The 12,827-nt window shown below is 41.8% G+C and overlaps 1 protein-coding gene across 1 annotated transcript in view; it reads left to right on the top strand.

The window, feature by feature from the left end:
* LOC141055873 (uncharacterized) overlaps positions 1-12,553 on the top strand; it is a 106,502-nt gene extending 93,949 nt beyond the window's left edge. The window contains 1 exon segment of the mRNA XM_073552588.1: positions 7,596-12,553. Within this exon segment, the coding sequence (XP_073408689.1) occupies positions 7,596-8,796 (1,201 nt within the window). The 3' untranslated portion in view covers positions 8,797-12,553.
* Positions 12,554-12,827: the final 274 nt, after the last annotated feature.

Below are 12,827 nucleotides of genomic sequence, written 5' to 3'. Positions count from 1 at the left end.
ATCTGCTGCATTCTCTCTACCACAGTGTTAACACGTCGGCAGGCTGAAGATTCCACTTGCCCTGAAGAAAATCGAGGATGAAACCCAAAGTTACAGAAAAAGGGGGACATCAAGGTGGCAGAACTAGCTCTCTTATTTAAAGCGAATTCGGCCAAGGGCAAAAATGAAACCCAATCATCCTGATCAGCAGAAATAAAACATCTCAAATAGGACTCCAAAGTCTGGTTTGTTCTCTCCGTCTGCCCATTGGTCTGAGGGTGAAACGCAGAGGAGAAGGACAACTGAATTCCCAGCTTGGAACAAAAGGCTTTCCAGAATCTGGAAACAAACGGAACTCCTCTGTCCGATACAATGTTCTCAGGAATCCCATGCAACCGAACCACCTGTTGTAAAAACAAGGGTACCAACTCTGAGGAAGATGGCAACTTTGGGAGTGGTACAAGATGGACCATCTTAGAGAATCTATCACAAATCACCCAGATAACAGTCATTCTCTGAGAGACAGGAAGATCAGAAATAAAATCCATTGAAATATGGGTCCATAGCCTCTTAGGTACCGGCAAGGGCATCAACAACCCACTAGAGCGAGAACAGGGTTTAGACCGGGAACAAGTCCCACAGGACTGCGCAAAATTCCTGACATCACGAGATAAGGCAGGCCACCAAAAAGACCGACTCACCAAGTCTCTGGTACCAAAAATACCTGGATGACCAGCCAATGCGGAGCAATGAACTTCAGACATCACTCTCTTCCTCCACTGGTCAGGAACATACAATTTTCCCATAGGACAACGCTCAGGTTTGTCCTCCTGGAATTGTTCCAGAGCACGTCTCAAATCGGGCGAGATGGCAGAAAGAACTACCCCCTCACCTAGGATGGTAGTAGGCTTGGCCACAATAGGAGAATCAGCAAAGAAACTCCTAGAAAGGGCGTCTGCCTTAACATTCTTCGTGCCTGGAAGAAAGGAGACCACAAAATCAAAACGCGTAAAAAACAAGGCCCACCTAGCCTGTCTAGGATTCAAAAGCGTTTGGCCGACTCAAGGTAAATCAAATTCTTGTGGTCAGTGAGGACCAAAACTTGATGTCTAGCTCCCTCCAACCAATGTCTCCACTCCTCAAATGCCCATTTCATGGATAACAATTCCCGATTCCCCACATCATAGTTGCGTTCAGATGGGGAGAACTTTCGGGAAAAGAAAGCACAGGGATTCATTTTAGATGTCACAGGATCTTTTGGGGATAAAACAGCTCCTGCACCAATCTCTGAAGCGTCTACCTCCACCTAAAAAGGAAGTGAGACATCAGGTTGCCGCAAAACCGGAGCAGAAGTGAACCTCCGCTTCAGCTCCTGAAAGGCCGAAACAGCCTCTGAAGACCAATTCAGCACATCAGCACCCTTCTTAGTTAAATCAGTCAGTGGTTTAGCCATACCAGAAAAATTAGCTATAAATTTACGATAAAAATTAGCAAAACCCAAAAACTTCTGGAGAGCCTTCAAAGAAGTGGGTTGAACCCAATCATAAATGGCCTGTACCTTAGCCGGGTCCATTTCAGTAGTTGACGGAGACAAAATAAATCCCAAAAATGAAATCCTCTGTACACCAAAAAGGCACTTCGATCCCTTAACATACATACAAGGGATTCACTCTCAAAATCCGGAACACAGTCCGAACATTTTCCACATGAGAATCCCAATCCCTGGAAAGATCAAAATATCATCCAGATAGATGATCAAAAACTTATCCACAAAGTCCCGGAAAATATAATTCATGAAGGATTGGAAGACAGAAGGGGCATTAGTGAGCCCAAAAGGCATCACCAGGTACTCAAAATGTCCCTCCGGAGTATTAAATGCCGACTTCCATTCATCCCCATACTTGATGCGAATAAGATTATACGCCCCCTCTGAGGTCAAGCTTAGTAAACCAGCAAGCACCTTTAACTCTGGAGAATAAATCAGAAATCAGGGGTAACGGATACTGATATTTAACCGTAATTTTGTTGAGGGAACGATAGTCAATACAAGGCCTTAATGAACCATCTTTCTTGGCCACGAAAAAAAACCCAGCACCTAAGGGCGAAGAGGATGGTCTAATATGACCCTTCTCCAACAACTCAATATAAGATCGCATAGCCTCGTGTTCGGGTACAGATAAATTGAAAAGTCGACCCTTGGGAAATTTACACCCAGGGCTCAGCTCAATTGCACAGTCATAACTTCTATGAGGAGGCAAAGACGCAGACTTACTCTCACTAAATACATCATAAAAATCAGCCAAATAGTCAGGAACATCATGCGACTGGGGAGAGGTGGAGAAAACAGGAGTGTCGCCAAGAGCACACCGACAACCCCAACTCACCACAGACACAGATTTCCAATCCAAAACCGGATTATGGATTTGCAACCAGGGAAAACCCAGAACAATGGTATCATGTAAATTATGCAACACCAAAAATCTGCAATCCTCTTGGTGGTCTGGGGCGACCCGCATTATCACCTGGGTCCAAAACTGAGGTTTATTCTTCGCCAAAGGAGTAGCATCAATACCCCTCAAAGGAATAGGCGTCCGCAGAGGTGTCATAGGAAAACCACAACGTTTAGAAAAATCCAACTCCATCAGATTCAAGGCCGCTCCTGAATCCACAAAAGCCTTCGCGGAAAATGTGGATAAGGAGCAGATCAGAGTAAATGACAAAGGAAACTTAGGTTGTATACCACTCACAGCAAATGTGTGTGCAAAACGTTTCTCTCATTTAGGGCAGACAGAAATAGCATGAGAGGCATCTCCACAGAAAAAAAACACAGCTTATTATGCCTTCTAAACTCCTGACGTTGCGCCCTAGAAAAAACTGTATCACATTGCATAGGTTCAGACATTTGTTCAAAAGGTGGCAGCGCCTCCCGTGTAGTCTTGCGTTCACGTAAACGCCGATCAACTTGAATGGCTAATGACATAGAATCGTCAAGACCAGAGGGAACAGGAAATCCCACCATAGTATCTTTTAAAGTTTCAGACAAACCCTTCCGAAAGAGAGCTGCCAATGCACTATTATTCCATGCAGTAAGGACCGCCCTCTTTCGGAATTTCTGACACTATAACTCTGCAGGATCCTGACCCTGGTTCAATGCCAATAGGGCTCTCTCAGCTTGATCAATAGCATTAGGGTCATCATATAACAACCCCAAGACTTGAAAAAATGCATCCACATTAGTCAAAACAGGATCATCAGGTGTCAAAGAAAACGCCCAATCCTGGGGATCGCCGCGCAGCAAGAAGATGACAATTTTAACCTGCTGCGCAGAGCTCCCCGATGAGTTAGGTTTCAAGGCAAGAAATAATTTATAATTATTCTTAAAACTCAAAAATTTAGACCGATCCCCAAAAAACACATCAGGAGTAGGGATCTTTGGTTCAACAGCATGTGAATGAGTGAGATAGGCGGAAATTCCCCGCACTTCAGCAGCAAGCTGCTCCACACGATCAGACAATTGCTTAATCTCCATCAAGGAGAAAGGAAAAAAAAAAAAAGAATCCTCCTACGGCCCCAGAGGAAAAAGAGGAGAAAATATACATATATAAAAAAAAAAAAAAAATTCCGATACTTTTTTTTTTTTTTAACAATTCTCTCCTGCTTTTGAGTACCCTAGAATCTGCGGTATGGCTGGTGATTCTGTTATGAATGAGTCACCGAGGAGGAAAAAACAAAAAGCATGCAAACTTTGGGCATTGAAAGCCCTTTTCTGTAGAATTTACAACCTGTAGAGTCCACCTACCCCCTGAGATTAGGAGACACTGCCCAGATCTGCAAACTACAAAGTCAAATGATGGCGTACTGTTATGAATGAGTCACCGAGGAGGAAAAAACAAAAAGCAAGCTAAGCCCAGAAAACCGGAGAGGTTGGTAACTAGCGGATTGCAGACCCCTGATCCTATACACAGAACTAGCAGTAGCCATGGAGCGTGCCTACGGTGGTCCTAGACGCCTCATCACAGCCGGAGAACTAAATAAACCTAAAGAAAGGGAAAATCTAAACTGCCCCAGAGCAGACCCCAAAGCAATAGACAGTCCCCATCATGTATTGTCGGTGAAACAAGATGAAAACACAAACACAGATAGAAAGATAGGCTGAGCAAACGATGGGGCCCTCACTAACTAGAAAGGACAGGAAAGAAAAGCTGCTGTCTGCAATCACGCAAAAACCTTGCCAAAAAATGTCCAACACGTCTGATAGCAAAAGGCCCTGAAGTCGCTAGACTTCAATTCCCTATATCAGCACTAAGGTATATTCTGAAGACAGAGCAAAAGAGATCAACTGATCAGCGACAAAATGGGGAATCAGCCCAGTCCCAGCCAGGGCTGGCTGAACAAAAAACTAAGTAAACCAGACGAAAACTCATATGAACAATATCAGAGAAAACTTAGCTTTAAGAAGGCAGGAACCAAACTGGAAACCAGAAGCCACAGTCAGGAGAAATCATCAGCAAGAAACTAGGGAGTCTGCTGCCTTAAATCCAATCAGAAATTCCTGATGTCCAATCACAGTCCTCTTCCTCAGGTGGCCGGTATCTGCCATTTAGATCAGCTTCATTACCTCACTTCACCAACAGAGGGAGTCCAGATAGAGAACTCACTACTCCTCTGTCAGCACAGCCAGCTCCATAACCCTCACCAGAAGCCAGAGGCAAACCCGAAAATGAGCTCATAACAGCATACGTAGAATGTGCTGACAAGTTATAAAATCTCTTGAAGAAAAATATTATGATGGACCTGTAAGAGAAAGCGGAGGGTAATGATGCTGTTGGCTTCCTAGAACCGATCTTATTGGATGAATCTACCTTCTCTCCCTTCTGTGCTGCTGAATGTGCTCATGTAGTCCCTACAAGACCAGGTCCAGTCTTTCTGGCCATACCTTTATTTTATGATCGACAGCAATACATGTGCAGTGAGGCCAAGTGTGAATTTCTGTACAATAACAGCAGAGTTTCCCTTTGTCCTGACTTTTCAATTTCTTTTAAAACCAACTAACTTCAAACAGGATCGCAATAAACTACATAAAACACATTACACCTGTACCATGATATATTCCTAAGCTGTGCGTGGCTGATGGCTGTAATATACATTTATTCACACCTTCAGGAGATGTCTTGGCATGGCTCGAGCCCTGGTTTGATTGGAATCAGTCCACGCCATAAATTACATTGTTTTTGATCCTAAGGAATTTTTTTATTACTGCGCAATCTCTCACGATATGGGAGCAATAAATAAGTTCAGAACTCAGTGGCTCCAATGATCCACCATGAATAAGTTCAACCCTGGTTTAGTGTTGGAGCTCTTCCCCCAAACATACGTTGTAGTTGGGGATATAACATTTTATTCTTTGGCTTTTTTCTACAGGTTAATTCTGTATGATAGTTGGATTGTGGTGGGATTGGCCTGATTCACTTACAGTATGTGCGACTGCATCTCCCTGGTAGTCTTTAAAATAAGGTCTCTATTACCTCTTCCAAATGCCCAAGATCTAAATTTAAGACATTTCAGCTCTGCACTATTATGAAAATTTATTATTAAATGGCTAATATTTCTTCTTGAAACTCATCTGACAGAAAATATTGGCCCTTACGATAGTTTAGATTGCCAAGGGCCACCACATCACCTACTCTAATTAACCCAGTTTTCACCAAGATAATAGCAAACCGATGTACCTTACAAATTATTTTTCCACTATTCTATTCTCGAATACGAAAATACCCTGTATGCAGTTGTACACTTCTGTCTGGGTACATGTCAGGTTAAGGAAAAAAAGATCACCATTTAGCTATTTGAACGTGGATCTAGTTGAAATAGTTTGCAGACACAATTTAATGGCAGCAATGTTCGTGATCACCTGGCAGCTCAAAAGATGTCCACCACAAACAGGCTTGGCACTATCTACTCCGTTTTCCAGATCTCAGGGACTGCCTTGCTCATCATCCTTTAAAAACTCTAAATGGATTTGGACTTACACAGAGACCCCTAGGCTTGGGCTATGGTGTTGCCTACTATTTTATGGTGTCATATTGTAAGAAGAATAGTCAGGTAGTTGGGTCAGAACCAGGAGGCAGAGAAAGTACAAAATCAGAAGAAGCAGGAGTAGTCAGTAAATGTTCAGGGGTCCCAACAGGAAACAAATGTACACCTGAGTACTGATGATTGAACCAGAGATCAAAGCTGTATCTGGCAGCTTCCGGCAATATGCTTTTAAGTTATAATAGCATGCAGTGCTTTCCATTTGACTGATGTAGGGAGCATATTACTCTAGCTGCACAGCACACACACCCATACTGCCAGACTGGATTGTACAACTGGTTCCAGGCAACCTAATTTTAGAAGCTTGAGAGAGCCTGCGCCATCCAGAGTTTCTGGTTCCAACAGCTCCTCGATCGCCAGTGACAGCAGCAGAATAAATAAGGTGGCACCTGGTGACGGAAGCAGACATTGCGGTAGCAGATCCCAGAGAAGATGGGACACAACATTTGCAGAAGCCCTAATATAACAAAATGCCAGAAAACTAAAGAAGTAGAAATCCCCATAAAGTGACTCCATTTTGAAAATTATAACCCTCAGTGAATTAATTCATAAGAGTAATGACTATTTTGACTCCAGAACCACTTTCCAAAAATTAGCATGTGGTGGAGGTTGCAGCTTGAAAATTGCACATTTGCTTTTTATTACCCAACACATAGTGCCCAGATTATGCTCCAGGAGTCACACACACCATAAATTAATTGACTTCTCACTATAGTAATGCTAAATACATGGATGGTAAATGTGGTTTGGGCACACTGAAAGGTTCTGAAGCAGGTGGAAATTTGACTTTTCGAGAGCAGATATTGCTGGATTGGTTTATGGATACCATGTTGCTTTTCAAGAGCTTTTGAGTCACTAATAATGTGGAAACCTCTGTTTTTCACTGACAGATGATGGACCTGAGTGGGGGCTTGTTTCTTTTTCACATGAGTAGAAGCTTTATTGGTATCATTTTCACCTACATAACATTGTTCGGTGGCTTTTTATTCCATGCTTGGGAGGCAGAATGAACAAACAGTTGAACAGCACGATCGACTGGTTCATGCTATGAGCCTTTCAATTAGACTGTGAACTGTCATTATCTTAGTGAATTATTTTGACTAATTTTTATGATATAATATATTTATATAAAATTTGGGGATATTTTATTCAAAAATATAATAATTGGTTTTATTTTTAGCAAATGACTGTACAATTGAAGTGAATGCCATTTCTCCAGATATATCATCATCCCTTCACAGCAAAGATCTGTCATCTGATCCTTTGAAACATGTCGCGTCTTCTGTTTCATTACCGACTACTAAGGAAAATCAAAGTCACAAAATAAGCATTAAAAAACAAATTGATTCGAAAGCAAAGATGCCATTTTCACGTTCAAAATATGGAAATGGTTTTCCTGTCAAAAAGACTTTTCTTAAACATCAAAAAATTCACACAGCAGAGAATAGATGTTTTTGTTTCAAGTGTGGGAAATGTTTTAACCAGAAATCAGATCTTGTTAGCCACCAGAGAACTCACACGGAGGAGAAGCCATTTTCATGTTCAGAATGTGGGAAATGTTTTAACCAGAAATCAGATCTTGTTAGACACCAAAGAAGTCACACAGGGGAGAAGCCTTTTTCCTGTTCAGAATGTGGGATATGTTTTAGCCAGAAATGGAATCTTGTTATGCACAAAAGAAATCACACAGGTGAGAAGCCTTTTTCATGCTCAGTATGTGGGAAATGTTTTAACCAGAAATCAGATTTGGTTAAGCACCAGAGAATTCACACAGGGGAAAAGCCTTATTCATGTTCAGAATGTGGGAAATGTTTTACCCAGAAATCAGACTTGGTTAAGCACCAAAGAACTCACACAGGGGAGAGACCTTTTTACTGTTCAGAATGTGGGAAATGTTTTACCCAGAAATGGACTCTTGTTATACACCAAAGAAAGCACACGGGTGAAAAGCCTTTTTTATGTTCAGAATGTGGGAAATGTTTTAACCACAAAAAATATTTTGTTACGCACCAGAGAATTCACACAGGTGAGAAGCCTTTTTCCTGTTCAGAATGTGGAAAATGTTTTAACCAGAAAGCACATCTTGATAGCCACCAGAGAACCCACACAGGAGAGAAGCCTTTTTCATGTTCACAATGTGATAAAAGTTTTAACTCTAAATCAAATTTTGATTACCACCAGAAGACTCACACAGGGGAGAAGCCATTTTCATGTACAGAATGTGGGAAATGTTTTGCACAGAAATCACATCTTAATAAACATCAGAGCAGCCACACAGGGGAGAAGCCTTTTTCCTGTTCAGAATGTGGGAAATGTTTTAATCACAAATCACACCTTGATAGCCACCAGAGAACCCACACAGGGGAGAAACCTTTTACATGTTCAGAATGTGGGAAATGTTTTAACCATAAATCAAATTTTGTTAAGCACCAGAGAACTCACACAGGGGAGAAGCCTTTTTCATGTTCAGAATGTGGGAAATGTTTTGTACAGAAATCATATCTTAATAAACATCAGATAACCCACACAGGGAAGAAGCCTTTTTCTTGTTCAGAATGTGGGAAATGTTTTAACCATAAATCAAATTTTGTTAGACACCAGAGAACTCACACAAGGGAGAAGCCTTTTTCTTGTTCAGAATGTGGGAAATGTTTTAACCATAAATCATATTTTGTTCGGCACCAGAGAACTCACACAGGGGAGAAGCCTTTTTCAAGTTTTTAATGTGGGAAGTGTTTTCCACCTAAATCAACTCTTAATAAACATAAGGGAAGTCATAAAGTGGAGAAGCCTTTTTCATGTTCAGAATGTTGGAAATATCTTAACTGAAAATTGTATCTTCTTAAAGGGGTTGACCACTACTAAGACAACTGAGCTGCCACCTTGGAAAAACTTTTGCTAACTATCTTAGAAGCTAGTGAGATGCTGTTATGGTAGCTCTAGCCAGAATGGAGAAAAAAATTTACATCTGAGCCATTACCAGGTATGGTTGGCATACACAAAGGTTAATAGAAGTAGCTGCTGGGCATTGTGAGAGTAAATAAGTGGTGTCATATGGTAGTAAGTAGTGTGTGTGACAAGGACAATACAGTTGTCAATATGTGAAGAGTTAACGACATTAGTTAAAAGGGACATGGGGATTTATGGATTGTAATGGAGTTTGGTGAACTACCCCTAAATATTGTCATGTTGTATTATCACTTTCTTTGTTGTTCTAAAATACATGTCTTTCCCTGCAGTATGAGGTTATCATGTATACGCCTTTTGCTGCAATATGTAGTTCCTTTGTCTAACCATATATAAAAAGCCCAAAAAGGTCCTCCATATATTCAGGAGTAGAAATCAACAGCATAGCCTACAAATATTACTAAAATATAAAGCAAAGGTTGCACTCAATTACACTAGAGCAAATCAGTGTGTGATACATGAAATGTGAATAGCATAATGGCTTTTGGAAATGAAAAACCATGAGATGCTTAGCACAAAATTTGGCCAAACGTTGTGATCCCATCCACCAATGTCAAGGTAATCTCATGGATCGAATGGGTCCCTGAACTAACTGCCTAGTGTTAACACTTACCTCTGGATAATAACTGGATAAAGCCTATATAGGAAGGTTGGAACCAAACCTGAGTGGATGTAATGAAAACCACAGCATGGTGAAGAGCGGGGTGTCCAAATCATAAAATATAGTACATAATAATAGAAAACTGAATGAACAAAGAGCTAGTCTTACTCTCATAAGCAAAATTTCAGTATGAAATCCAATATTTTCAACAAAACACATAAAAACATGTAAAAAGAAGAGATTATGCAGAGAAAAATCATTGGGTAAGTATATAAAGCATATTTAAATCTGACCCAAGGTATAGTTTAGTAAAATCATTTACATATAAATAATTTTAAGTGGAAAGCCCATATGAAAGAAGTATAGCAATTATATACCATACCATCCTATATCATTAACAATCTCAGGTGTACGGTCTCCGCCGTGTGGTAAATAGCAATAAACCCAGATACAAAAAAATATATAGAACGGGTTTATAATCCACACATGAATAGATATTAAATTGTCTAATAAAGTGACAGTGCTCATGTAAACATTTGAAAAATAGTACAAGCAATACATTTTATAAACCCCATTCTATAGGGCATGTGTGGCATTATGTACATGACATGGCCATTGCTCCAAATAGAGTCTTCATTGCTAGTGCATAAATCCAGAAGCAACAGAAAGTGGCAAACCGTACATTATGCTAACGCTTTCTGAGGAAGCATTACAAGTGCATAAAAGGGCCCATCTGGGTAATGTAATTATCTCTGTCTTGTCTGTGTATGCCTCTTTGGTATATGGACATTGTGGGGTTTGACCACGTTCTACTGCTTCTTGATTTATGCACTAGCAATGAAAACTCTATTTGAAGCAGTGACCGTCTCAAAATACTATTTTGTCTTCCCACACTCACTCCCTGTGATTGTCTCCTAGGCCAGACACATCCACACAGTCAACAGATTTGGGTTATAAATTAGCTGTAAATATAATATAAATTATCAAATATATTTTTCTCCCATAACAAGATCCTTGCAGGTAGTATCAGTGTGGATGAGCACCTACTGTGCTTTTTCTCCCTAGCCACAATTCGCCATCTTAATTCCATACCCCCCCTTTCTTTCTCCCCTAGTCATCTTTTCCCATGTAGATATATATCTACCAGCCAAATAAATTAAATCTTCATGGTGATAAATGTATGCAGATTAATTATATACTATATTGGTCTGTTGTCTCTGGAGGATAGATCCTGCTGATGAACACTAATAATGGTCCCTCCACTAGATACCATTGATAAGGCTAGTTTCACACTACCATATGGAGGAGCTGCGGAGGGATGCAGATGTGGCGCCCCCAGGAGTATGGTCGCCACAGTGGCATTACCTTCCTCCTAGGGAGTGTGATGTCATGCCTGGAAGCAATGAAGGGTCTCTCTAACAGTTAATCAATACACACAACACAGTTCCCACTCCAGGCCAGCAGAGGGAGCTCTGAACCAAAACTGGGGGAAGAGCTGCTCTCTGGGGGCCAGGAAGGGGAAAAAGTAGTTAGTTCTGTGAGGAGGGCGAAGTGTGTGGATGTAAGGAGAGGAGCGGGGAGATTGAGCAGAGAGTTGAGGCTCATTCCCAGCTAGAGCGCATGATCTGGAGCCTGGTCTCCAAGGTTGTATGGATACTGACGGTCCTGCAACAGAAACCAGAGGAATAGGAAGCTGTAAATGCTCTATTCCCATCTAAGACTCGGAGGCACCACAGCGACGTGTGAGCCAAAGGAGATAGAAGGCTACAGCTGTCTGCCATATGAGGGAGTTCTAAAGAGAATAAGCAAGTGGAACTTCAGTGTAACACCGTACTGCAAGTACCTAAAAATAAGCGCTAGAGAGGAGACCACACAACCCATCTGACAGAGAGATTCCTAAGTTGCTTCCAGGCTAATCAGCTCCTGTGCCATCTGTAATCTGGACCCTGAACTGCACTTACAAAGTAAAGGTAAAGAAGCTAAATTCCGCTGTGTCCTTGCCTTCTTTCTGCAATTTCTCCAGCACTGCGACAGCTCTGTGCCAGACACTGCACCCTCTTCCTCAACACCTATTCTCTTCATCTACTCTGCCCTGGGACTACAGCCCTACCTTTGGAGGGCTATAACATCACTGCTGCACCACACCATCTGTCCCAGAGGATCTGTCTGCAGCGTCGGCTTAACACCTCCCTTGCCGAACACCACAGGTGGCGTCACGAATCACTCATAAACTTTATTCCACCACTCAACCCCTTTTACATGGGCGCCCAAGGTCACGGATCGGGTCACCGCTGCTGTGACACCTTCCTCTGAAAGACCGGCCCGGTACCGAGTACCCCACAGCCCTGGGAGGGCGACCCACAGACTTCCTCCGTTCAGCTCCGCCTCCGCTGGCATGCGGCCTGCGTACCCTATCTTTAGCATTGGGTACGCAAGCCGTGCCAATGTATGAGGATGTCTCCGCATGCGTATTTTTGATGGTGCCGCGACTGCAACAAAATGCAACATGTTACGTTCAGCGCAGATCGACGCACTGTCAAAACGAAGTATGCGGAGGCATCCTCATACATCGGCATGGCCTGCATACCCAATGCTAAAGATAGGGTACTTTCACACTATTTTATTTCATTAGGAACTGATAAATTTCAACATACGTTTATTATCCCTACCTGGTAGAAAACACTTGTAATTGCATATCTTCAGATGGCCCATTTTTAGTCATGTGATTGTAATAAGACATGATTGTAATAGACATGTGACTGTAATAAGACACGACTGTATACACCCCTCCCTCTGTTCCTTGCTTTTTTAGAGTGTTATATTTATATCATGTATGTTGATTATCTCATTATGTATGGTCGAGTTGGTGGACTCTGAAATGCATAGACAAATAAACCTACATTTTTAACCTTACTACTGGTTTGTCGTGACTAGAGATGAGCGAATATTTCAATGTTCGGTTCAGATTACTTTAGCCGAATCTGCAATATTTGCCGAATGATTTGTCGAATATTCGCTGAACGCCATTCACCTCAATGGGAGGCAAAAACAAACGCATGCACAACCCCTTAGAAGGGCCCCAAATGCTGTCAAATCACATCAAATGAGGGACAAGCACCAGGAAAGTGGCCTCAATTCACCCACCGTACAAACTGCAGCAAGGAACTGCAGCAATCAAGCCAGGCAT

The sequence above is a fragment of the Dendrobates tinctorius genome, unplaced genomic scaffold (genome assembly GCF_039654945.1).
Source record: "Dendrobates tinctorius isolate UK_male_01 unplaced genomic scaffold, ASM3965494v1 ptg000192l, whole genome shotgun sequence".
NCBI lineage: Eukaryota > Metazoa > Chordata > Amphibia > Anura > Dendrobatidae > Dendrobates > Dendrobates tinctorius.
Note: the sequence above shows the minus strand (reverse complement) of the source record. Positions and strands in the feature narration are given on the sequence as shown.